Consider the following 26,849-nt stretch of genomic DNA (forward strand, 5'->3'; position numbering starts at 1 on the left):
CCTGCATAAAAAACTTGACAGTCGCCGTAAGCAGAGTGATACAAACGGTGAAACGGTTCCTGTGTTGATACTGGGGGAATATCGCATGGCCAATCAGATTCAAGAACCAGAACGAACTGTTGTATATATATATGTGTGTATATACATATATAGGTTTTGGTAATGAGGTTAATGAGATAAATGATGATGTAAATGTCATTTTTGTTGAACTATTCCTTTCATTTGTCATGATTTCTTCTGGTGTTGCTTGTTTAAGGATCATTTAAGGTTAAAAGGTGTTGTAAAACTGTTTGATTTCTGCTTTGAGGCGTCTCAATTTGTAATGAATAGCAGCCCCTCCTTTGCTGAGTGTGTTCCTGTTGTCTTTTTTTAGCAACAGGAACTCTATATTTGGTAATGTTGTTGTTATTGCGGTGCTCCCTGTTCTTGCAGCTTTGCCTCCGTTGTCATGGAGACGGTAGTTGTATTGAAATGAGTGAAAGTGTGTGTGTTTGTGTGTGAGGTGGAGGACGAACAAGAGGAATGTTGATAGAAGTGTTGCTCTATATGCATCAAGGTTGCTCAATCTGCATCTTTATCTGGATGAATAAACTGCTTGCGGCACTCAGTATTATAAACCAGCCTTGCTACAGTCTTGTGTGAATCATTGGGGCACTTTCAAATTCACATCCACACCCTCTGTGGATCAGCTAGTGTACAAAGGGAGAATGTGAAAATAAAAAATAATCAGCACAGCAGTTCTTTAACAGTGTAAATTGACATTATCACGATAAAAGCAAAAGCTTGTGATTAAATCACCTTATCACAGTAGAAGGCATATACAGGGTTATGATATCATGAAATATTTTTTAGCTTTGCAAACTTTGTTTTGGTCATATTTCAGGTCAAAGATCAAATTAAAAACCATTTTTTCTCATGACAATTAAACACATTTTCTAAATTCCACATTCTCATTACTGCAAAAAACAAACAAACAAAACAATTTTTTTATTGCAGCACCTCAAGCTTTTTTGACTCCAAGGCCCATTGTTGTCCAATATTTCTGTAATGACATCATCACTGCTTGTTTTTAACATGTAAACGTTTTTTTTTTTCTGTTGTTGTTAACAGATGATAGGAGCTTGATACTGTTGACACTGTACATTTAATTAAATTAATTAATCATGATACATTTTTTGATTCCAGAAGATTCAAGATTCTGATTCTCTATGTTCTTCAATAAAAATAAAAATAAACTTGAGGGGGGAATATATATATATAATTTCAGTTTACATCTTGATGTTTTTAGCATTTTAATTAAACTACATTTTCTTAAATATAATTCAATAATTCTAAGTCCCCCTTTTATGTTTGCTGAATGCCTCTGGTTGAGAAAACTCAAAACAATGAAACAATTCATATTACTTAAAATGTGTCAGTTTTGTGAACTCAAAAGAAAAAGGTTCTAAATACTCATAAAAGTTAATTCGATGTAACTAATTTACCCTACTCAAACCAATTAATTATTTCGAGCATTAGGGTTTACACTGTAATATATATTTGTAATCCCCCCCCACATTATGAGAATGAATTAGAGTTTTTCCCACATTATAGTAATGAGAATTTGACTCAAACACGTTCTTGACAAGTGTCAAGAGATGCACCCAGAGATCCTTCTGCAGATGGTAGATCAACACCCTGTGTCACTCAACGTATTTCCCAAACTAGATGAGCATATAAAATCAATGCTGAATGTTTCTCCGTAATTATAAATTCTCGCTCCGAGATTTGAGCTGAATGTGATCTGCATACGCATTGACAGTACTGCATTCCTAAATGTGCTGAATGCCCCACTGGGAGGTGAAACGGTCGTGTTAGTAGCATTTATTGCCCCACGATCCCAAAGCCCACTGAATAATTATCATAATTACCATCCATAAATTAGCGCACAATTTCTCACTCTGTACTCATTCGCCGAATAATGCCCTGCGTAATGAAGGTAGTGTTAGTTAGCTAACGTGCAGCCACACATGCACGTGTGTGCAAGTCTACCATGTGTGCTTCTTTATCCCCACCTTGGAGAGAAATCTGTCAAAGTGTGTGTGTGTGTATGTGTGAGACTGCTGTAGAACATTATTAGAGGAGACAGTGGGTGTGTTTGATGAACAGGCATGTTTTTTTTTTTAATTTAACTACAGTCAGCCATGACAGACTCATTAGGAGTTCATGGTGAGAGACAGCAAGTCTGCGTGTGAGTAACAGGTTCATTAGCAGCACTTCCTGACACAAGGTGTGTTTGACAACAAAATTAATATTGCCTGAATTTGCAGATTCGGGCTAAACTGGTTGCTGCGCATAGTCAAATACGCACATTTGCTCAACTATCTTTATCACCTCTTTTCCAACAGAAAATGGTAATTGAGTGCTGCAGGATTTTTAAAAATTAATTCAGGTGGTATTCACTGTAAAAAGTGAATAGTTGGATCAACTTAAAAAAATTACTTTAATTGGTAACACCTAAAGAAATTAAGTTTTCTCAACTTAAATTATCATGTTTTATCATGAAAAACGTGATAATTTAAGTTGAGAAAACTTAATTTCTTTAGGTGTTACCAATTAAAGTAATTTTTTAAGTTGATCCAACTGTTCACTTTTTACAGTGTTGAAAAGCATTAATAGTGAGCAGTGTTTCTCAATTAAATAAATAAAGTATACATGAAATCAAAAAAATGCACTCAAATATCTGCTTGGTATAATGATAATAATAATGACTTTGCATGAAATGAGCAAATAAAAATACAGAGGAATCAAACGGATGCAAATGCAAAACTGCAGAAACAAACAAAACATAAGCAAAGAATAACTTAAGTACCATTGTATGTAAAGAAAAATATCCATTTTGTATATAAAAGAGACACATAATTACTTTATTTCTCCCAATGAAAATCAGATCTGTTGGCCTTTTTTTATTTATTTAATTTTTTTATTGAATATTTAACCACCCCGAGAGGAAAGAATAAGGATCAGTTTTCCAACACTGAGCTAGTTTAGACACAAGAACATCTTTAAGAATTATATTGCGAACAGGTTGTAGAAACGTGGTGAGATCTACTTTGGTTGGAGGCCATTAGAGGTAAGCTGCAGTCATGTTGTACATTATTAAACAAAGAAAATTGACTTAAGGCTGGTTGAAGCACGTACAGTAAAAAACTTTTGCTTTAAATGTATTTATTATGTATCTTTTTTTATTTTATTAAATATAACCACAGTTCTCCCTCTCTTTACTTCAATCTTGTTTGCTCAATGATTTTTAGCACTGTTTTCAAGTGGAGTCAGTTTTCTGCCAAGTGCGTGTGAAATTAAATCACTTAAATCAGAGACATTTTTCTCATGCATAATAATTAATTTGCCATTTTGGACACCTGTGATGCAACTGAAAGCAAAGATGATGATGTAAGGCTTCCTGTGGTTATACAACTGCTTGACTCTGCACATAGTCATCTCCTTTTGCCGTTTTCTCTCCTATCTCACTCTGTCTCTCCCTCTCGCTGAGCAATATGTATCGCACATCTATTCCACCTCCTACTTACAGGCTTACTTCTCTACTGTAGACAAACTCTATTGCGTAGTGCACTTGATTTTTGTTGGGATGTATTTGCAGAAATCGTTAGTGAAAGCAAGCATCAGAATTTTATACAAACTTGGGGGTGGGAGATATTGATTTTGGGCCAGTCACCAACTATGCAGGACAAAGCAAATGCACAGGAACAGGTTAACAGCCAGACAGAACACCTCAGCAACTGTGTAGCAACACCCTGACAACAGTCCACAACATTTGTGGATCGTTTTGCATGGGCACCATTAAAATGTTCTTTTTCTTACAGCGATTTGAGCCATTTATGGAAATATATAAGGCTGTTGCGACTTTCTAAGAATTGTGACCATTTCTCGTATTTAATTTATATCTCACAATTTGACCTTATATTTAGCAGTTTCCCATAATTATAACTTCTTACTATTGTGACTATTTCTATTGCGACTATATATCTTACAAGTGCAACTTTCTCACACTTGTAACTATTTCTCTTAATTGCGACTTTCTCACAATTACAAGTTTTTCTCGTAATTCATTTTTCTTTTTATTTAGCAATTTCCCATAACTATGACTTAATATCTTGCTATTGCAACTATTTCTATTGTGACTATATATCTTACAATTGCTACTTACACTCACACTTACAACTTTTTTTCGTAATTGCGACTTTCTCACAATTGCAACTATTTGATGTAATTGCAACTGTACTTTCTGACAATTGCAGCTATTTCTCGTAATTGTGACATTCTCACAATTGCAACTATTTCTCGTAATTGCACCTTTCTCACAATTACAGCTATTTCTCATAATTAATTTATCTCACAGTTTGACTTTATTTAGCATTTTCCCATAATTATGACTAATTATGACTTCTTATCTCGCAATTGCGACTTTATTTCTATTGTGACTACTGTATATGCCTCACATTTGTGACTTTCTCACAATTGCAACTTTTTTCGTAATTACTAATTTCTCACAACTACTACTTTTTTCGTAATTGTGAATTTACATATGACCATTTTACTATATTTAGCAGTTTTGAATTTATTTCTCATTTGCCACTTTAAAATCTGATTATATCTCACAATGTGACTTCATATCTTGCAATTGTGACTCTCATAATTGCACCCTTATGTTCGACTTTATACCTAACGATGTAAATTTATTTATTTTAAACTTCTTTTTTTTTACCTTTTAAAAATAAAATGTGCTTCCATTTTATTTTTGCTCAAAAACAAGCTTGATTAAAAATTCTGGTGAATCATGAACATGAGCATTGCTCAGTGAAACATGTCCAAACTCAGTCTGCTGCTCTTAATTATTTGAAGTTGAATTGTAAACCACACATTTATGCATTGTCGCTCATATTCACAGTCCAGAAATTTGATACCACTCTCTTCTAGATGACTCCAGCAGCCAGTAATTGGTTACGATCGCTTTGGAGATTGTATCATCTTGGCTAATATAAAATAGACTTTTTAAGTGACTAATGCAACATTTCACTCTTTCTTGTCATAGCCAAAGCAACGGACCTCGCTGTCCTCCTCCCAGGACGTCCAGAAACCCCTACAGAACCACAGCTGTGAGCCCTCGGAGGTCAGCTCATCTCTTGGCTACGCCAGCTTCAGCACCAGCCCCCCCGCCAGCCCCCCCATCAGCCCCGCCAACTGCTCGACCGGATCCGCAGAAGACTACGGCCTCACTGGTACGACTCTTCTCATCTTGTTGGTCCAGAGGACAAAGATTTCTCTTAAAATCCCTTAAGACCAATAAGAAAGACACAATTTGAGAAAACTGTTGACATGCAGGAAGAATATAGCGTTATGAAAGTGTCTTGAGTAAACAAATAATAGTAGCTTTGGGACAGGTTCGCTTTCTGTTCACAGGGGAGGTGTTTCTATGGGCATTTCAGCCAATGATATCCCCGGCTGGATAACCCAGCCGACCCCCCTCGCGTCTCTCATACAGACATGTTAATTTCAGCAGGAAGCCTCTCTCTTGATTTGCTTGTGCCAGCAATGGAGTGATTCCCGCTGCTTTGAGCAGCACTACTGTAAAAGTGTGACTGAATTACTCATCAAACCACATTTTAACGGCTTGAACAGCATTTTAAAGTGCCGCTCAGCTACTCGGCACGGTATGAAAGCAGCAGCCAGCATCAGAGCATGTGGGAATGTCCTCGGTCTGAATTGTTTGTAAAAATACTGCATTCAGAGAGCGACACAGGGAGGTTCTGCACAAGGCCCTCTGCAAACGCACCATCTCAGCAAACGTCAGTGTTTTGGCACGGGCAGTTTTGCTGTCATTTCCTCAGCATCCACCTACGGCACTGCTGGTCGAGTGGGCAGTTGATGCTGTTTCCATGGCGATGTCATCCTGGTGCTGAGGTGGGGTAGTCATGGTGACGCTGGTGTACTTTGCAGTCCGTTGGATTTCACTAATGCTTCGCACATGCTTGTCTGGCACCCTGATCCCCTGACGCATGTGTTCAGAGAAATGGGGGGAAAGTAGGGAGGTGGGAGAGAGAGAATCTAATTATAAGAGTTAGTGCTTATTCACTTTTGCCAAGTTTGCTCTTTTAGTTTAGATACGGTAACAGGGGGGATGTTGCAATGGCTACCTTTGTTAAGTGCATTTTTTACTTTCCTCCTGCAGTCAGGTAGCATCCAAAATGAACACACCACTTGTTAGAAATAATTGTGTTTGGTGAGTAAATAAAACAGTTATTTGTGAGTTGTCCAGTAAAAATATACTTTTGACAATCAAGGATTTTTTTCAGTAGCATTTTTTATTTTTCCACCAGATGTGAAATAACTCTCATTAAGAGGATCAGTATGAGAAACATGTGTCTTTTTGACGTTTTTGCGGCAGGTACGGTTTCACATAAAGATAGATTCTGACTCACTCACTCAGGAGAAGTAGTTGTGATATTATGATAATTCAAGTATTGCAGTTATAAATACAGTATATATTATTTTCAATTATAATGTAATTATTTCTCAAATTTGATAAATAAATTGTACTTTTTTTAGAGAGATAGATAGATAGAGAGATAGATAGATAGATAGATGTTACAATTATTATATTATATTATATTATATTATATTATATTATATTATATTATATTAAAAAATATTACTAAATATTGTCTAGTACTTTTTATGGCTGATAAGAAAGTATTTAATATATATATATATATTAAATAGTTTCTTATCAGCCATAAAAAGTACACACACACACACACACACACACACACACACACATATAATGTATAAGGTAATATATATATATATGATAATATGTTTCTTTTATAATGTAATTATCTTATTTTTTTACATATAAAAATATATATATTTTTAAATATATATGTTTACATATTAATTATATTATATTATTATACTATATTATATTGTATAAAAAATGATAAAATAATGCACAATTATTTTCATGGATTGGTAAGTATTTATGGCTGGTAAATATACTCCCCATTGGCAGGTGTGGCAAAAAAAAGTTGATTTTGAATTTTTTCATCTTCAAACTTTTGTACCATTTATTAAACTAAATCACTTATATAGATCCCAAAGGATGCCATTATTTCTTCTGTATCGCTCCTGAAATTCTCCCTACCTGTGGATGTGTGTGGCTGAAGGTCCTGGCAACCCTTAAACTAAAGCCTCATTTGGCCTGTGAGTTACAGTACATGACTCTCCCTGGCCACATTATATGTCATTCCCTCTGTACAAGACAAGCAATCTCTTAAGGAAGGCAAATGGTGATGGATGGTGAAGGAAATATCACTGTTGCATTCAAAACCCTTTTGCCACTACAGGGAAGTTTATATCTCTGTTTGCCAGGTCTCCACTGTGAAAAGGGCCTTTTCATCTCAGTCACTCTCCAGTCTAACAGGGGGCTTTTCAAATGGAGGGGTGCTCTCCTCTTCTCTTTGATGGCGGCTCCCTGTTGGTCTGCCCTAATACACGTGTCTTCTGTCCCACTGTCGCAGGACTTTGTATGGTGGCAAATTTCAAGGGGTTTCTGAGGTGTTTCATCTGGTAGTGTGAAGTTCTGAGGTTCTTTGCCTTCTTGCCTGGAACAGAAGCAGATTTGTAGGTTATCAACATCTAGCAGTGCCTTCTGTTGATGGTATTTTTATTTAATTCTGCTGGCATATGATGTAAAAAAAAAAAAAAAAAGCCGCCATCATTGGAATCACATGTTAGCATCTCCTCTGAGAGGCCAAGACATACATTCCAAGCGCTGTTGTGATTGAAGCCACGGATCAGAGCTGAAATCACAGTAAAGGCATTGAAGTCCTCTCTCTGCAGCTCCAGGAATAGATCTCACATTTTCATGCTTTCGTTCACCCTATCTTCTTTTTTTTCCATCTTCCTCCTCCTCCTCCTCCTCCTCCTCCTCCTCACTATTTATTAGAATTATAATGTTCATTGTATTGTTGCCGTGGCAACTAGCGTTGAGTGAGGAGCGCATTGTAGTTTCTTTGATGCCGTGCCTTCATAGGTAATGAAATGAAGTTCTGTCGTTTCCCTACAGTAGGTGCAAGAGAGATGGAGAGATAGACGGAGGCATGATGAGAGTGTGGAGAAGACAAGTTCTCATCGCTTTGGGTTACCAAAGGTGGTGTATTTTTATCCAGCTGCGCTTGGTGCAAACATTATTGATGTGGTTTTTTGTAACTGTGGGGAGAGATGAGTGAGATTGCAGCGTTGCGATGCACTGAGGCCTTTCAGCTGCGAGATAGAGTCAAGTTGTCCTTTTATTGCCAAGCATGATGACCTGCGTCCATCACCTCAACCAGTCGAAAAGTTCAGCAATGAATTCATTGATTGGATGTCAGAATTAAATATTATAATATTTAATTTGTAGCGTTGTTCCTACTTAATATTTCATTTCCATTGCAAGTTCCTACTTTTGACTTTGCAAATTGTAATTAAAATGGGATGTATTGGAGTAAAGCAGTCTGGTTGAAATGAAAGGTATGCATTTGACAATTTTCAAAAGGTCTTCTGGACATTGATGCCTTTATTGCATGAGTGGGATTAAGGAGAGACAGCAAGTGAGAAGTGGGGAATGGTTTGGCCAGTAGAGTTTGTTGGATTGCTGCACACAAGGCTATAGATTTGACATTTACTCTTCAACGTGTACAAACTACTAAACTAAACTAGTTACAATAACAATTACAGTGGCTTCCATGATGATTCTGTAAATGAGTAGGTCAAAGAAAAATACCGGGTTGCCCACTGGCAATTACAGCATTGTGGTGGCGTTCTTGTGCATTCAACCAGTAAATACAGCCATTCTAACATCACTTAATGGCAGCATCAGTCCAGTCTGTGGGCATCTTGATAATGCCCTTGGACAGCTATTTCCAGCTTTTTTCCAAATCACAGTTTTGATCTACTTGAATGGAGAAAGAATGAAATCTCTTAAACTGTTGGCTAAATGTTTATATATATATATCTAGTTCTGTCAAATCGATTAATAACATCTAACATAACATTTTGTTTATATAATATATGTGTTTATATATTATTACATTGATATATTGTGTGTGTGTGTGTGTGTGTGTTTGTATAATTAGATTGCTTGGGTTACTTGTTGTAAAAGACACATATGAGAAAGTTGAGCTTTGAGGTGTAAACAGTGGGACAGAGATCATCCTCTGATAAAAACAAATCCTTCCCATTCAATTTGATGCACTGACAGGTTGCTGTGCTCAAAAAAAAAGAGAAAAAGAGCAGAGAACAGGTGCAAAAAGCTACTGAATCACCAGCCGTTGCCCATTTCTCATGTTTAAAAGTATAGCTTTAAACATGAGAACATGCGCACACACGCACACGCACACACACACACACACACACACACACACACACACACACACACACACACACACACACACACACACACACACACACACACACACACATACACTCACCTAAAGGATTATTAGGAACACCATACTAATACTGTGTTTGACCCCCTTTCACCTTCAGAACTGCCTTAATTCTACGTGGCATTGATTCAACAAGGTGCTGAAAGCATTCTTTAGAAATGTTGGCCCATATTGATAGGATAGCATCTTGCAGTTGATGGAGATTTGTGGGATGCACATCCAGGGCACGAAGCTCCCGTTCCACCACATCCCAAAGATGCTCTATTGGGTTGAGATCTGGTGACTGTGGGGGGCATTTTAGTACAGTGAACTCATTGTCATGTTCAAGAAACCAATTTGAAATGATTTGAGCTTTGTGACATGGTGCATTATCCTGCTGGAAGTAGCCATCAGAGGATGGGTACATGGTGGTCATAAAGGGATGGACATGGTCAGAAACAATGCTCAGGTAGGCCGTGGCATTTAAACGATGCCCAATTGGCACTAAGGGGCCACTAAAGTGTGCCAAGAAACCATCCCCCACACCATTACACCACCACCACCAGCCTGCACAGTGGTAACAAGGCATGATGGATCCATGTTCTCATTCTGTTTACGCCAAATTCTGACTCTACCATCTGAATGTCTCAACAGAAATCGAGACTCATCAGACCAGGCAACATTTTTCCAGTCTTCAACTGTCCAATTTTGGTGAGCTCGTGAAATTGTAGCCTCTTTTTCCTATTTGTAGTGGAGATGAGTGGTACCCGGTGGGGTCTTCTGCTGTTGTAGCCCATCCGCCTCAAGGTTGTGCGTGTTGTGGCTTCACAAATGCTTTGCTGCATACCTCGGTTGTAACGAGTGGTTATTTCAGTCAAAGTTGCTCTTCTATCAGCTTGAATCAGTCGGCCCATTCTCCTCTGACCTCTAGCATCAACAAGGCATTTTCGCCCACAGGACTGCCGCATACTGGATGTTTTTCCCTTTTCACACCATTCTTTGTAAACCCTAGAAATGGTTGTGCGTGAAAATCCCAGCAACTGAGCAGATTGTGAAATACTCAGACCGGCCCGTCTGGCACCAACAACCATGCCACGCTCAAAATTGCTTAAATCACCTTTCTTTCCCATTCTGACATTCAGTTTGGAGTTCAGGAGATTGTCGTGACCAGGACCACACCCCTAAATGCATTGAAGCAACTGCCATGTGATTGGTTGATTAGATAATTGCATTAATGAGAAATTGAACAGGTGTTCCTAATAATCCTTTAGGTGAGTGTATATGCATTGATATATATGTGTGTGTGTGTGTGTGGTGTGTGTGTGCAATATATATATATATATATATATATATATATATATATATATATATATATATACAGGGGTTAAATAGGGATTTATTATGTGGGGGGGCTCTCCCTAGGGGGGTCAATTTTTTTTGAAAAATAAACTATCAAATGGCATTTTCTGGAGAGTTTTGTGCAAATAAATGGAGAAATTGAGTCTTACATGATATGTGAAAAACTGCAAGGTTAAGAGCATATTTGCATTGTTGTAGTATCAACAGGTATTAGGACATTAGCCTACTGTTAATCAGCAGTGGTGGAATGTAACGAAGTGCAAATACTTCGTTTCTGTAGGCCTACTTTACTTAAGTAGAATCAATAGTGCATACTTTTGACTTTTACTTCGTTACATTTTGCAGCAATTATTATACTTTCTACTCCACTACATTTCTACAACGTTTCGTTACATTTTCTGATCAGTTTTTCCCCTGCCAAAACAGGGATTGAAAAAAATGTCCTGTTTTCGGTGCTGACGCGGTGGTGACACGTTCATGTAAGGGTGGCGCTGCCAATAAAGCACCTAAAAGCTGTCACAAAGAACCGGCAAAAGTAATGATTATGAATATGTAAAATATAGCAAGGAGACAATTTAATTGTTTATTAATAAACAAGTGTTTTCTGTGTCAGTGCCCTGCATAGATGAAGTTGACGATGCTATCCTCGCAATCTTCGCAGTAGTGAACGCGCCAGAGAGAAATGCACATTTCATACGGATTAGGCTACTCAAGCAGCGGTCTGTTTTCTTTCCTTTTGAATTGTTCTGTTTAAAAGAAGACCTTCCAAGCTTATAGATATATTTATCAGGTCTGTCAGGCAAGTAGGCTCCCTTATATGCTGACTTTCGGTTCATTTATGAGACGAGAGTCCAGTTCACTCGCCGGCGCGTCCATGTCGTGATTATCTATTGTCTATATAGGCCTACTATATTTACTTCTTATTTATTAAATCATCCAGGCAATTGGTTGATGAAACATTGATTAAAATTAAGATACAATTAATACAAAACGAAATTCATTTTAAAGAAAGGCTTTGTGCTTTCTGTTTGAGGTCTCAGTGAAAGTTTTAAACAGTCGTTTAGTGCCACTTTCAGAGCGGTCCCGTCCGTAACATTGTTTTTTCCTCATAAATGCGAACATGAAAAATAAAATAAAATGAATATGTTATGTTCTGTGGAGAGCCAACCCTTCTTCATCCGGTGGGTAGTAATTCACAGTGTAATTCACAGAATTACAAAAAAATATTTTGCCACCTAAAAGTTAAAGATTTTTTGTGTCACGTCCACGGCATGTGTAGCCTATTTCCCTCATATTAAATATAAAACGCTTGATTACACATTGTATTACCTTGTTATGATAGTGACCCATACAATGTGCCAAGCATTTTTTCCTTACCTTAAATGTCATTCAAGGCCAGGGCACTTTTTGTACAACCAACAAACTTGACTAAATTGATCTGTTGCTGCAGCGGCGGCCAGCAGCTTGGGTTTTTTTTTTTTTTTTTTAAGGCAGTAGATCGAAGGTTCTGGAACTTTTGCGCGCTTCCACATCCCGCGCAACTACGGATCTCCCAGGAACATTCATTATTGCTGCGTACATTTATCCGTGTCGGAGTTCTGAGTAATAGCCTAGATGCGCATGGCATGCGCGAGCGGTGCGCGATCATGGTCGACTGACAACGAGATTAAGCAGCTGAACAAGAATACGGCCGTGTCCCGATTGTTCTCATCTCAGCTCCGCCAAGACAAAATAGACATGCCATTTCAAAATCTTTCATTTTTAATCAGAAATATGTTTTCAAAAGCATCACTTTCATCAAATTTTATGTGACATAATTTCCAGTAGGCAACTGACTGCAAACGAGCAGGCTTATGTGCCGGGGCTGAGCCCCGGAGAGCCCCGGCCCAATTTAACCACTGTATATATATATATATATATATATATGTATATATATTATGTGTAGAAAATTTTATCCAATTTTTTAAAACAAATCATTAAAAAATAAATACAAAAAATCTAATAGTGCCCTAGAAATAGTGCAGGATCTTAAATATTTGTTTTGACTTTTTCTGTTTTTATTCATTCTTTTTTATTTATTTACTTATTTATAAAAATTTCAACTTGAATTTCCAGGATTTCCAGAAAAAAAGTGTGATCTTAGATTTTTAGACTCTACTTGGTATTTTACAACAATTATCAATAAATAATGACAAAAAGTGCATCATTTGACAATAATTGCTAAATTTTATATAAAAACAAATGCCTGTACTAGCAATCTAGAATAACAAAACTAGATGTTGCCTTTGTTCATTGATTGTTTCTTTTATTTGAAAGTTGGGATGTCTTTTCCAACAGCCACCATGTTCTTCAATTCACTTTTCGATAACTGCCTTACTGTCCTCTTTTGTACTGCCAAGAATGTCCAAGAATTATAAACTGACCTGATGTCCACTTATGCTCTTCACCATATTATTAATGGAGTGTTTTGGTGTGAACCCGTGCACTCATGCAGGCGTTATTGTGCACCCTACTCGTCTTTATGAGTCAGCATGCTAACGGGGCTCCGTGGCATAATTAAACACCATCATTCCATTAAAGAGGGTTTTATTAGAGGATCTGTGTGTGTGTGTGTGTGTGTGTGTGTGTGTGTGTGTGTGTTCCCTGCCTCCACAGAGTACTGTGCCTGGAGTGCTTAGATGAAAATTAATGTTTTTATTGTCCACCCATAAACACACACACACACATACAGTACTCACATACACATGCATATATGTACTCCTACAACTGTATAAGCGCACACACACACACACTCGTATCATCTAAACAGTTCTGGTTTCTAATGTTACACAAATCTACCATCACTCTTCTGACAGCATACGGACCCCACAGCACTTTTCAATGCTGGTTGCCTTGGAGATGGTGCGCTTTGAGACAAATGGGAAAGCTACAGTGAATTCAATATTTTATAATTGTTTATGATTCCTGCGGGTATATAGGGAGAGATTCCTTACAAGAAAGGGTATATTGAATTGTATATTGTAGAAGTGCCACCCATGAGACCTGAGTGACTGACAGATTCATAGACTGATTTGTATCGATGTACATTTAGACGTCGGCCAGCAGGCCCTTTAAGATGTTAGGTGATTGACAGGTCTGATATTGTTCTGTGACTTTTAATATCTGAGAGTGAGTCAAAGACAAGCACCAGAGAAAATGAAACAAGATTGTACCAGATGTGGTGCTGAACCCTGTCCTGCAAACATAACCTAACTTGCCCCTCCTGATGTAACTCAGTGAGGAAATGCTCACACGCTCATACACGCCCTGCTTTATGACTATCTGTAGGCTACACAAGTTAATGATTTTTTGACAATTTATGTTAATGTCACTACAACTTTTTTGGGCTATTGGGATTTTATGCTCAATACTTTGGTAGAGACATTTGATAAGACAAGAATCACTATTACTATTGCTTATACTTTGCGCATACTTGGGTTAGTGATATGAATAAACAAACCTCAAACTGTATGCACACTTCAGTACATCGAGGAAAGGATTAAGGAATGTTATGACTTTTCAAAATGATTGATTTTTGTGGTTGCTATGTGATTGCTACTGTGTTCTGGGTGTTTTTTAGCACAAGGATATGCCATTGCTAAGGAGCTCTGGGTTTCTAGATGGTTTCTTACTGCCCCAAGTCAAAAGAGCCCATGCCATCACCCCTATGATATTCAATGTCCCCCATTCAATGTAAGCCTATGATTTTCTTAAACCTTTTTTATAATATAGGCTACTAGGTAAAAATCACAAGTCTAATTGTTTTGAAATGTAATAGCATACATTTCCTCAAAAAAAGGTCATGATTTGACATGCCCAGGGACCTCCTCACTCAGGCAACTTAGAGCCGTTCAATATAAAAAGAGCTATATTTTCAATGTAATGAAAATTATATACACTGCCATTCAAAAGTTTGAGGTCGGTAAGCAAAAACAAACAAACAAAAGAACAGTAATATTTTGAAATATGGTTTAAATAAACTTTATTGGGTTATAAACTGGTTTCTATTTTAATATATTTTCAAATGTAATTTATTCCTGTGATGCAAAGCTGAATTTTCAGCATCATTACTCCAGTCTTCAGTTTCACATGATCCCTCGGAAATCACTCTAATAAGCTGATTTGGTGCTTAAAAAACATTTCTGATTATTATCAATGTTGAAAACAGTTGTGCTGCTTCATATTTTTGTGGAAACCATGATACATTTTTTCATTTTATTTTTGATGAATGAAAAGATTAAAAGAACAGCATTTATTTGAAATATAAATATTTGGTAACATTATAGTGTGTCTTATAAATCACACTACTTTTGAATGGTAGTGCATTATTTAATAATATATTATGCTAAACAGATAACACTTCCTTCAAATAGTCTCACAGATAAACTTTTTCTGTATTATATAGCTGTCTGCGAACCCCTTGCTTTATCATTGCAGACCCTAAGTATGAACAGTAGTAATATGCCTTAGCAAGAAGATTGTTTTCTGACTATTGGAATATCAGAGTCCTTTATTTATTTATTTATTAAACTGTATGTAAAATGCACATACATTTTCCTCTCTTCCTCTCTCTGTGAGCTGCTGTAGGACTGGCAGGATCTCTGGTCCTATTTTTGGCAGGAAATGGGTGCAGTTCAATACGGCGCAGTAAACATTTGTTAACAAGCAATTAAACATGTGGCCTTTAATCCACTGGAAGAGACAGCCATCAGCTCAGAGTGTGTGTGTGTGCGTTTGTGAGCGGCTCAGCCCATTCTGCTCTTTTTCTACTGTTCTCCATCATTACTTCCTCCTGCATCTACAACCCCACCCTGATTTTGAATTTCAGACTAATCTAAATAGACAAACAACATTAACTTTAAGTTCCTATATACTGTATAAGCTCACAAATACATACGTCTAAAGTACTTATTTAGTTTCTGTTGTGACATGACAAGACATGACAGTGCTGTGTGTGTGTGTTCGAGTATGTGCACAGATGAGTGTGTGTAAATGTGTGCACAGAAACATCACTGGAATGCTGTGTGGTGCAACAGTGGCCCTATCAGATCTTTGAGAATGAAAAACTACATGTAAACGAATGTGTGCGAGTGTGACTTTAGAGGTGGGACTCGCACACATAACCTCATTCCTCATAAGATCGTCCTCCTGGAAAGTTCTGCTGGCTGTTTTGCTGCTTATACCTGTTTGCTAAAGTATACGAGCGCAATAGAGGTTTTCAAGAAGGAGGTAGGTGATCTAGCATTATTGTAGCATGTGATATTTTTAACCATGGGTGTTTCTCCATGTTTAATGAAGGGAGTGAAGGTTCACAACTTTTTAAGAATATACTCTTTTTAATTTAACCCCTGTTGGGCTTTAGATTCAAGCTGAGATTCGCTCTTCACTGTCGGCCCAGCATGCACTGCGGCTCCTGTTGTATCACTGGCTCTGGCTGATGTTCTCCTCCCTGCTGTTTACTGCATGTTCTGGAGGAGCTCTTCACACTAGTGAGTCAGAAATACAGCAGTAAGCTCATCATCTGGATAAGAACTCCGTAAGCTGCTCTCACACCCAGCAGTCTAGTCACCCAAAATCAAAATTAAGTCCTCATTTACTGTGGTTTCGATAGTACTTGAGCTCTATATTCTAAATCTTCTGGAGTTATATGATGGATTTGTGTGAGAAGATCTCTCTCAAATCTCATTTGGGTTTGCATGTATTAAATATGGTGAGTTGTATTATTAATGAGAATTAACCCTGTAAAGCCTGACATATGAAATAATAGTCTGAAATATCCATCCATCCATCTTATTACGCTTATCCGGGGCCGGGTCGCGGGGGCAGCAGTCTAAGCAGAGATGCCCAGACTTCCCTCTCCCTAGACACTTCCTCCAGCTCTTCCGGGGGGATACCGAGGCGTTCCCAAGCCAGCCGAGAGACATAATCCCTCCAGCGTGTCCTAGGTCTTCCCCGGGGTCTCCTCCTGGAAAGGAGTCCAGGAGGCATCCGGAACAGATGCCAGAGCCACCTCAGCTGGCTCCTCTCGATGTGGAGGAGCAGCGGCTCTACTCTGAGCTCCTCCCGAGTGACAAAGCTCCTCACCCAACTCTAAGGGAGCGCCCAGCCACCCTGCGGATAAAGCTCATTTCGGCCGACTGAGAACCATGGCCTCTGACTTGGAGGTGCTGTTTCTCATCCCAGCTGCTTCACACTTGGCTGCAAACCGTCCCAGTGCATGCTGAAGGTCCTGGTCTGATGGGGCCAACATGACAACATCATCTGCAAAAAGCAGAGACGAAATCGTGTGGTCCCCAAACTGGACACCCTCCGGCCCCTGGCTGCGCCTAGAAATTCTGCCCATAAAAATTATGAACAGAACCGGTGACAAAGGGCAGCCCTGCTGGAGAACAAGCATGCCCCGGGAACTAGTCTGACTTACTGCCGGCAATGCAAACCAAGCTCCTGCTCCGATTGTACAGGGACCGGACAGCCCTTAGCAAAGGGCCCCGGACCCCATACACCCAGATCACCCTCCGCAGAACCCCACGAGGCACACAGTCGAATGCCTTCTCCAAATCCACAAAGCACATGTGGATTGGTTGGGTGAACTCCCATGAACCCTCCTGGACCCTGGAGAGAGTATAGAACTGATCCAGTGTTCCACGACCGGGACGAAAACCGCACCGTTCCTCCTGGATCCGAGGTTCTACTATCAGCCGAATTCTCCTCTCCAGTACTCTGGCATTGACTTTCCTGGGGAGGCTGAGAAGTGTGATCCCCTGTAGTTGGAACACACCCTCCGGTCCCCCTTCTTAAAAAGAGGGACCACCACCCCGGTCTGCCAGCCCAGAGATACTGTCCCCGACCGCCATGCAATGTTGCAGAGGCGTGTCAGCCAAGACAGCCCCACAACATTCAGAGATTTGAGGTACTCAAGGCGGATCTCATCCACCCCCGGTGCCTTGCCACCGAGTAGCTTCTTGACTACCTCGGTGACTTCAGCTTGGGTGATGGACGAGTCCACCTCGTGGAGAATATGGTCCACTCGGACTCAATATCTCCAGACTTCCTCGGAATCCGGTCGAAGCTCCGCCGGAGGTGGGAGTTAAAGATCTCTCTGACAGGGGACTCGGCCAAACGTTCCCAACAGACCGTCACAGTACTTTTGGGTCTCCCGAGTCTGTCCAGCTTCCTCCCCCGCCATCGGATCCAACTCACCACCAGGTCCCCCCCTCTTCACCCGAGTGTCCAAGACATACGGTCGGAGGTGGGATGAAACGACCACAAAGTCGATCATCAACCTCCGGCCTAGGGTGTCCCGGTGCCACATGCAATGATGGACACCCTTATGCTTGAACATGGTGTTCGTTATGGACAAGCTATAACTAGCACAGAAGTCCAATAACAGAACACCGCTCGGGTTCAGATCAGGGGGGCCGTTCCTCCCAATCACGCCCCTCCAGGTGTCACTGTCGCTGCCCACGTGGGCGTTGAAGTCCTCCAGTAGAACGATGAAGTCCCCAGTCGGAGAGCTTTCCAGCACCCCTTCCAGAGACTTCAAGAGGGCCGGGTACTCTGCACTGCCATTCGGCCCGTAGGCACACACGACAGTGAGAGACCTGTCCCCGACCCGAAGGCGCAGGGAAGCGACCCTCTCGTTCACCAGGGTGAACTCCAACACATGGCAGCTGAGCTGGGGGGCTGTAAGCAAACCCAAACCAGCCTGCCGCTTCTCACCATGGGCAACTCCAGAGTGGTAGAGAGTCCAGCTTCTCTCAAGGAGTGTGATTCTAGAGCTCAAGCTGTGCGTGGAGGTGATCCCGACTATCTCTAGTCTGTACCTCTCAACCTCGAGCACAATCTCAGGCTCCTTCCCCGCCAGTAAGGTGACGTTCCACGTCCCTAAAGCCAGTTTCCATGTCCAGAGATCGGGTCGTCGCAGCCCCCGCCTTTGGCTGCTGCCCGATCCACTATGCACCGGCCCCTTACGGTCCCTCTGCAGGTGGTGAAGCCACGGGAGGGCGGCCCCACGTCACTCCTTCGGGCTGAGCCCATGAACCAGGTGCTCGCATGCGAGTCCCAACCCCGGGCCTAGGTCCAGGGTGGGCCTCCGCCTGCGCCATGCCGGACGACATCTCGGTCCTTGTTTTTATTTGCTTCATAATGGGCTTATGAACCGCTCTTAGTCTGACCCGTCACCTAGGACCTGTTTGCCTTGGGAGACCCTGCCAGGGGCATATAGCCCCGGACAACATAGCTCCTAGGATCGTTCAGGTACTCAAACCCCTCCACCACGATAAGGTGGCAGTTCAAGGAGTCTGAAATATATATTTATATTATATAATATATATATATATATATATATATATATATATATATATATATATATATATATATATATATATATATATATATATGTATATATATATTAATGGAACCATTTATTGACAAAATCTTATTTAAAAAAGTTTTTTTTTTAGTATCATATTTGATTGCTACATCAGACTTTGTGGCTTTTGTGTACATATATGATATAAGAGAATATTGAGCTCATACTCAAGGAGGAAAAAACACCAGGGCTAAACCCAGTTTTATTAGGGCTAAACCTATCGCAAAGAAATATGTATTTTGGTGAAGTTGCTGATATTTATATGGGCAAAACATTTGATGATCCTGACAATCTTGTAATATAAATCATTAAGATCTTTATAACAATATAACAGACTACTTAAATAAAATGCTTAAATTGGAATATAGTGACTTGAGTCGTTTGTACGCCTTTTATGTTACTTCTTTTGGAGTTTGGAATGTTTAAATGATGACATAATTTAATGTGTGTGTGTGTGTGTGTGTGTGTGTGTGTGTGTGTGTGTGTGTAAACTATCCTTTTAAACACGAGGAATGGGCAACAGCTGGTGATTCAGTAGCTTTTTGCACCTGTTCTCTGCTCTTTTTTTTTTTTTTTTTTTTTTTTTTGAGCACAGCAACTTGTCAGTGCATCAAATTGAATGGGAAGGATTTGTTTTTATCAGAGGATGATCTCTGCTCCACTGTTTTCACCTCAAAGCTCAAGTTTCTCATATATGTGTCTTTTATAAATTACGACAAGTAACCCTAGCGATCTAATTACGTGGGAAGAGTTCAGACGCTGTGCTGCAGGATAGATTTCCTCCCGCTGACCCCAGATCAGACTTTTGTACCCTGCGTGAGCTTTTGATGCACTCTCTGCTGTGCTCAGATAAGACTTGAGAACTTCTGCTGAGATCTCTCTGATTCTTTGCCCTGTGGGTCAGTTAAGATGGCGCCACAGTCAATCTGCAGTAGATCACTTTCTTTCTTTCTTTCTGTCTGTCTTCTTCCTTTCACTGTTTCATCTCTCCCTTTGAGCCCATAATTTAAGGAAGCCACTGTGTTGTCTCCATGACTACCGGATGTCACCTGTTGCGGTTCTAGCTGTAGATCTAATCTGAGAGGAATATGGGAAACGGGACAGATATTAGAAATTAAGGAGAAGGAAGACACTAAAAAAGATATATAAATACTATTACACTGTCAGGTCATTTATTGATTAATCAATTCTATATTTTTGTAATCTTATATTTGTTCATTTAATTAAAGAATTCATTGGTTTGTTCAGGGTTCCAGCAGTCATGGAAAACTTTGGTTACACTTTATTTCGATGTTCCACTTTAAACATCTACTAACTATAAGTATCTCTGCATCTGCATGCCAACTAACTCTCATTGGAGTATCAGTAGACTGTCTGCTTAATATCTGCTAACACTTTATTGTGATGGTCCTCCAACAGATATTATAAGATATACTTATTCTACTAAACCGAACCCTAACATAACAGTCTACTAATAGTTTAATAAGAGTTAGTTGATATGTAGTTGCAAAGTTACTTATAGATATAATGTTTAAAGTGGAATATCAAAATAAAGTGTAACCAAAATTTCTTTAGTGAATATAAATGTTTCGGGTAGAAATAGGTCATTTTATTTTTTTATTTTTTTTATTTTTTTTATTATTATTATTTTTTATTATTTTTTTGGCTTTACAGCAGATCTAGAAGAAAGTCTCTGTCCAGCTTAAGTAAGTTCTTTGATTGATTAATTTTTTTTACATTTTTTATTATTATTTTATTCAGACATTTTCCAAACAGTCCTGTGCAGATTTGATTTAGCAGAAAATGTTCGGACACACACACACACACACACACACACACACACACACACACACACACACACTGTTGAATGTCTGGTTCACTATCTTTGTGGGGACTCTCCATAGACTTAATGGTTTTTATACTGTACAAACGGTATATTCTATCTCCTTACACTAACCCTACCCCTAAACCTACCCATCACAGAAAACTTTCTGCATTTTTACATTTCCAAAAAAATTTATTCTGTATGATTTATAAGCTTGTGTACCCATGGGGACCTCAATTTAGGTCGCCACTGTGACACAAGTCCCCATGAGTCTGTGTGCATTCAGGTTGGGGACTTGAATGTGGCTGTGTGCATTCAAGTCCCCACCGGGATAGAAAAACATGTACACACACACACACACACACACACACAAAACAATCTCTTGTTATCTCTTGTAGTTTGGTGACACATTTTTTCTCAGTGATGGTGGCAAAGATCTCGAAGCGCTCTTGCCTTTATATTACCCATAAATTGTGCTTTTTATTTGATCTGTTTCCCAGAAACTGATGTGAACTTTCCATTATGGCTGTGTAGGTGTGCTGAGTGGTTTCTATACTGTAGATGGTTATCCACTTCTGCCTTCCTGTGAGCTTTGGTGAACACAATCATTTTCCTTTAAAGTCACCATGAAATCAAATTTGACAATTCTTATTTTGTTTATTATAGTTTATTATAAAGGGTTTATCTGTGCACATAATCATTATTATTTTAAATTTATGTGCACTCATAATATTTAATAAAAAAAACATTAAAATCCTTCCACCCAAAACGGCGTCTGTTCTCTTCATGACGTACTGTATGTCTTGGCGGAGAGTGGGACTAAATATCCTCCACAACTGACTGCAAACTGGCATTCAGATCTGCCTCCATTTAGTTAGCAACGCCCAACTTCCAATGATCAAATCAATTCCCGAGGACAAAAAACAAGTCCCATCCTACATTTTTTTCTCATTCCTCTCAGATATATGTCACAATAGGTAAGAAAAACCATTGCAGCTTCCATTTCATGCTGACTTTAACATGCAACTTTACTTGTGCTTTTATCAGTCTATCTTTTATTTGATGTTAAATTAATCAAATACGGTATTCTCAAACTATTGATACAGTGTTCTCAAACTATTGATGCGGATATTAGACCAATCAGGATTCTGTTGGCAATGGCATCATTTTGTGGTTTGGGGGGCTGATTTGCATCTTTATTAGTATAGTAAAGAGGCCAGTGAACTACAATTTATACTGACGACTATTTGAGCCCTGTAACTCTCTTGTAGTGTTGACTTAATGCAAGGCAGATTATCCCTTGAATTCTTCAGATAGAGTCAACCTACCTTGTTCCTTTGATCCTTTTCAGTGTGAGTTTTTCCTGCAGCGTGGTTGTATTTGGCTTCTCGCAGATGACGGTCAAGGCCTCTGTGTTTTGTATTCCGACTGCTGTTTTGTCTGAGATGGCAGTGACCTTTACTACTGTTGTGATAGTTCATGCTGTTTCTGTCTCTCAATGGATGAACTCATCATGGCATTTAACTTGCGATCCTTTCGCTCTAGATGATCAAAACTGACACAGACCCTTTTGTACAACATTATCCTCTCTCTTCAGGGTCAAAAGTGAAATATTACAGCCAAAAATGCTAGCATAACTCACCCTCATGTCGCTTCAAACCTGTAGCATGACTTTCTTTCTTCCATGAAACACAAAAGGAGACATTTTGAAGAATAAACTCGTCACTCTTTTCCATGCTATTATAAAAATAATGCAAAAGCATCATAAAAATGGTCATAAAAGTTAGGAACAACATGAAGGTGAGTAATTGATAGTATTTTTTTTAACTATCCCTTTAAACTCATTTTGTTTGTGAGCAAGATTTACTCATTCTCTTGTTGTCTCCACCTGTTTTGCTCTCCCTCAGCCTGCAGGAGTGTAATTTGATCTTTATCTGTTGAAAATTCTGTTTACACGAGCTGGAACACGGCACCGACGCCAGGAAAGGACGGGACGGGGGAGCGTTGAGCTCTGATGTCTCCCTCGGAGTGTTATAGATACTGATATCCTGTTTAGCGTCATGTCTCTCCACATTCACTAAATCTGTCTGCTGGAGTCCAATCCAGAATACGCATCAAAAACCTTTTAAGCGGTGCGTGTCTTCCGCCGTCCACACTCGTATTTATCACAATGGGACGCTGCCTTTTCACTTTAGATTCCAGATATGAGATCCAACATGTAGAGGTGGTGCAGTACATGCGAATGCAGTCCTATGATTTATATTACATGCCATTACTGTGCTGCTTTATAGGCACATTTTAATGAGGTTAAAAAAAACCCACTCATTCAGAGCCTGTTTTGAGGACTTGTGAGGTTGGGATGTGATGGGACGAGACCAGAAATGCTTTTGAGAGGCGCTTTAGTTATTCATCAAAGCTGAATTTGCTCGTTCTCCATTTAGTCTTGTTTATTTGTGCTGTGAGCTTTATGCAAGATCGACACATTTTTGATGCTAAATAAAAATAGCATCTTTCTCTGTGTTCCTTTCAGATTCCTCTATTCCGGTGGTTATTTTGGCCTGTAGCACAGCGTTCCGTTCAGTTGATTATTCTGCATTATGAGATAAAAGGGAAACTCATGTGACTGTCTGGACAGGATCAAAGCAGGATGTACCAATATGTGTGTGTGTGTGTGTTCTGTGTGTGAATGCAGTGGCTTGGTTGAACATACTAAATGTCTGTTTATTTGACCGAATTTCACTTCCATTTATTATAATTACAGTTATGGTTAGGTTTGTGTGTAATTTTCATCTGCAGAAAATTTGAAATCTTTCCATTCATACAATAACACCCCCTTGCATGTTAATTTGATGAAATTTTGGTTAATTTGAAAATACTTTTGAATACCAATTTGACAATGAAATAAACAATACACCATTGTTCCATATTTATTTCAAAACTATAAAGTCAGAACAGAAAATGTGATAAAAAGTATGCAGATTTGACAGTGACCTAGTTAGTTTTCCTAATAAGCATGACCTATTACTATTGCTCATACTTAAAGGTTAAGACTTGAAGATGTTGAATTCAGGTGCATTAAAATGTCTCACATATTTTGTGCTACAGACAAGAGTGATACCTCAAGCCATGGGGCTTATTAAGGAGAGGTGTGCTATTATAAGATATTTTATAAGAACTTTGAAAATTAATTGTATAGCTATATACAGTATAATATGATTTTGTTTACTTGAACATGAAAGAATCCACCCGAAAACCCCCTTGCATCGAGTTGGTGACTTTTCAACTTGCAAGCAACATTCATGTTTTCTGCAAGCAACATTAATGTTTTCTTCTGAAAAGATATTAAAATCTAGATTTGTTTACATTTTAGCAAGCAAAAACAACCTCTAAAACCTCCAACGCTCATGACTGTACAGAATAAACAGAGAAACATGAAGAACACCTACATCTTGATGAATTTAAACATAAGAGCCTAAAAATAAATATATACACCGCTCATATTTATCAAGAAGTGAATAAACCCGGTGACCTCCATGAACTGAGATCCTCATTTACACTACAGATCACATGCTGCCTGAGGACAGCTTTTAAGAGCTTTTTAGTGAAGGAGTCCTGGGCTTCTTTACATGGGACAGTTCAGGAGACAGTCCTCTGTGGGCCGTAGGGGACAAGAGGAGGACAAGAACAGGGTCTCTCTCACTCCAATGAACAGATTGGTTTGCCCCCAGCCTCAGGCACTCATTTGGTTCTAGTCTCAACAGCTAGTCGACCGAATGACATATATACACAGACACAACACTATTTCATATCCAGCATCTGCCTGGGTGCTTGTATTTCAGAGTGAGGACACATTTGTATCTTTTTAGGGGGGACACTGTCCAGGCACTAAAAGCGACATTGTTCCTTCTAGGTTTGTTACGTTTTAAATGGTTTGTTTATACTGTTATTGATGTGTGTTTGTGTTTTATGTGTAAAAGAAAAGCATGAATGGGAGAGAGAAGGAATGAAGCCTTGAGAATCTGATTTTACTGATTTTTCCCCCCCCTGCAGACGAGACGGTACACCAGAAAGAGTGCATAGAGCGAGACGACCGGAGAAACAGCCACGTTCCCGAGCAGTTTGCCGGCCTCCTCCACGGCTCATCTCCTGCCTGCGAATCCCCAGATAACCCCTACCAACTCTACGGCAAAGTGCGAAAGTTCAGCGTTCCTGAGCCCCCGGTCCGGCACGGAAATTTTCTCAGAGCGCCCGAGTACTCGCCTCCGCTCCCTCGCACTGGCAGTGAGGCGTCTGCCCTTAAGACTCAAAGAGAAGCCAAACCGCAGATAGTCTACAGGACGATTTTTCACACACGGGTCAACCAGGGCACGTTACCGCTTGGTGAACTGGGTGACAAGACCACGGGGGTGCATGCGAGGAACGGGGAGGCCCGGAGCAACAGCAGGGGCGGAAATAGCCCAGCAAGCGGCAATACCAGCTACGAAGAAAGAGCCTGCACACTTGGGAGGATGAGGTCCATGCCAAAAAACGTTTTGGACCTTCAGCTGTCCAGAAATTTCTCCAAATCAGACTCCAACCTGGTGGCCGTGTCTCCCATCGAGGAGGAGCAGTGGAGTTCCAGAGGGCAGAGCAGCCCCGGTAAAAGCAGCCCCAACAGACTGGAGAGAACCCCCTCCTTTACGGCAGAGTGGGAAGAGGTAATAACGTTTTAATTACCAGCTAATTGCAGAATCATTTCCACTTAATTAATTCACTTAGCTTGAAGTAACCAAGCTGACTGGCTTGAAAGGTTTTCTTTCGGTGCTCGGCGTATGTTTTGGATGTGTGATGCAAAAATCATGCCCTTTCGCCAGAAAGCCTAAATTATTCACCAATGTTGTCATGGCAGCTAAATGATTTTTAATGTGTTTCTTTAATATATAAAGTTTGCATAATGATAGGCCTGGGACACGTTTGCGCTTCTGTTTTGCACTGACAGTGATCTGTTTTCTTCTAGGGCAGCTTTTATTCAGGGTAATGTAGCATATAAAAAGTCAAGCAGTCAGTCAATTAATGGAGGAAGTGCCTTTGAATAATGACATCCTAATTATACTGAGTGAACTGATAAGTCAAATCAAAAACATGTCTATAATTAAAATAATAAATAAGGTGTTGTTTGCACAAAGAACCAAGATTAATTTGATTTTCATTTATTTATTTATTTTCATGACACTTAGTTAAGCACATTTAACCCTCAAGTTCTTATTATGTTTAAATGCTTTTTTCATATTATATTATTAATTTTTTTTACAGTAATGGGAGATTTTGTGGGAATATGCTTAATTATCATTACAATAATGACAAAAATATGACCCGAACATCTTTGATAGAAGTTACCCTATTGCAACATTTTATCAAAGATCAAAATAAACAAAGTACACATGATAAAAATAGTCTCAGCCTCCAATATTGTGTGAATTCCTCTTTAGAATCAATTCTCTTTCAGGTCAGTGATTATATTTAGATACAGGGGGCTTCCTGCTTCATAAGACGAGTAAAACTCCATAGTCAATAGATTTAATGCATTAGAGCATTTTCCTCCCCAGCCTCACCCAGATGTCAGGTCTTCAAAGGAGAACATACATTAGAAATAACTGATCAAAGGGGAGAGTTCTGCATCCGTTCGTCTGGGGCTTCCGAGCCGCTTTCTCTTTGGAGTAAAAACACGGTCTGCTGGGACACAGCGAGGGCTGTTCTTTGAAGGCAGGTGTTCGGCTTTGTGAAACGACACTTTCTTCACTCCGAACATCAA

At 39.4% G+C, this 26,849-nt stretch overlaps 1 protein-coding gene across 7 annotated transcripts in view; it reads left to right on the plus strand.

Annotated features, from left to right (window-relative positions):
* anks1b (ankyrin repeat and sterile alpha motif domain containing 1B) overlaps positions 1-26,849 on the plus strand; it is a 170,790-nt gene that overhangs the window by 88,031 nt on the left and 55,910 nt on the right. For all 7 annotated transcript variants that reach the window (XM_079869804.1, XM_079869803.1, XM_079869805.1 and 4 more), the window contains 2 exons: positions 5,093-5,279; positions 25,109-25,755. In XM_079869804.1, the coding sequence (XP_079725930.1) occupies positions 5,093-5,279; positions 25,109-25,755 (834 nt within the window). The remainder of the gene's footprint in view (positions 1-5,092; positions 5,280-25,108; positions 25,756-26,849) is intronic.

This window comes from Squalius cephalus, assembly GCF_949319135.1.
Source record: "Squalius cephalus genome assembly, chromosome: 4".
Lineage (NCBI taxonomy): Eukaryota > Metazoa > Chordata > Actinopteri > Cypriniformes > Leuciscidae > Squalius > Squalius cephalus.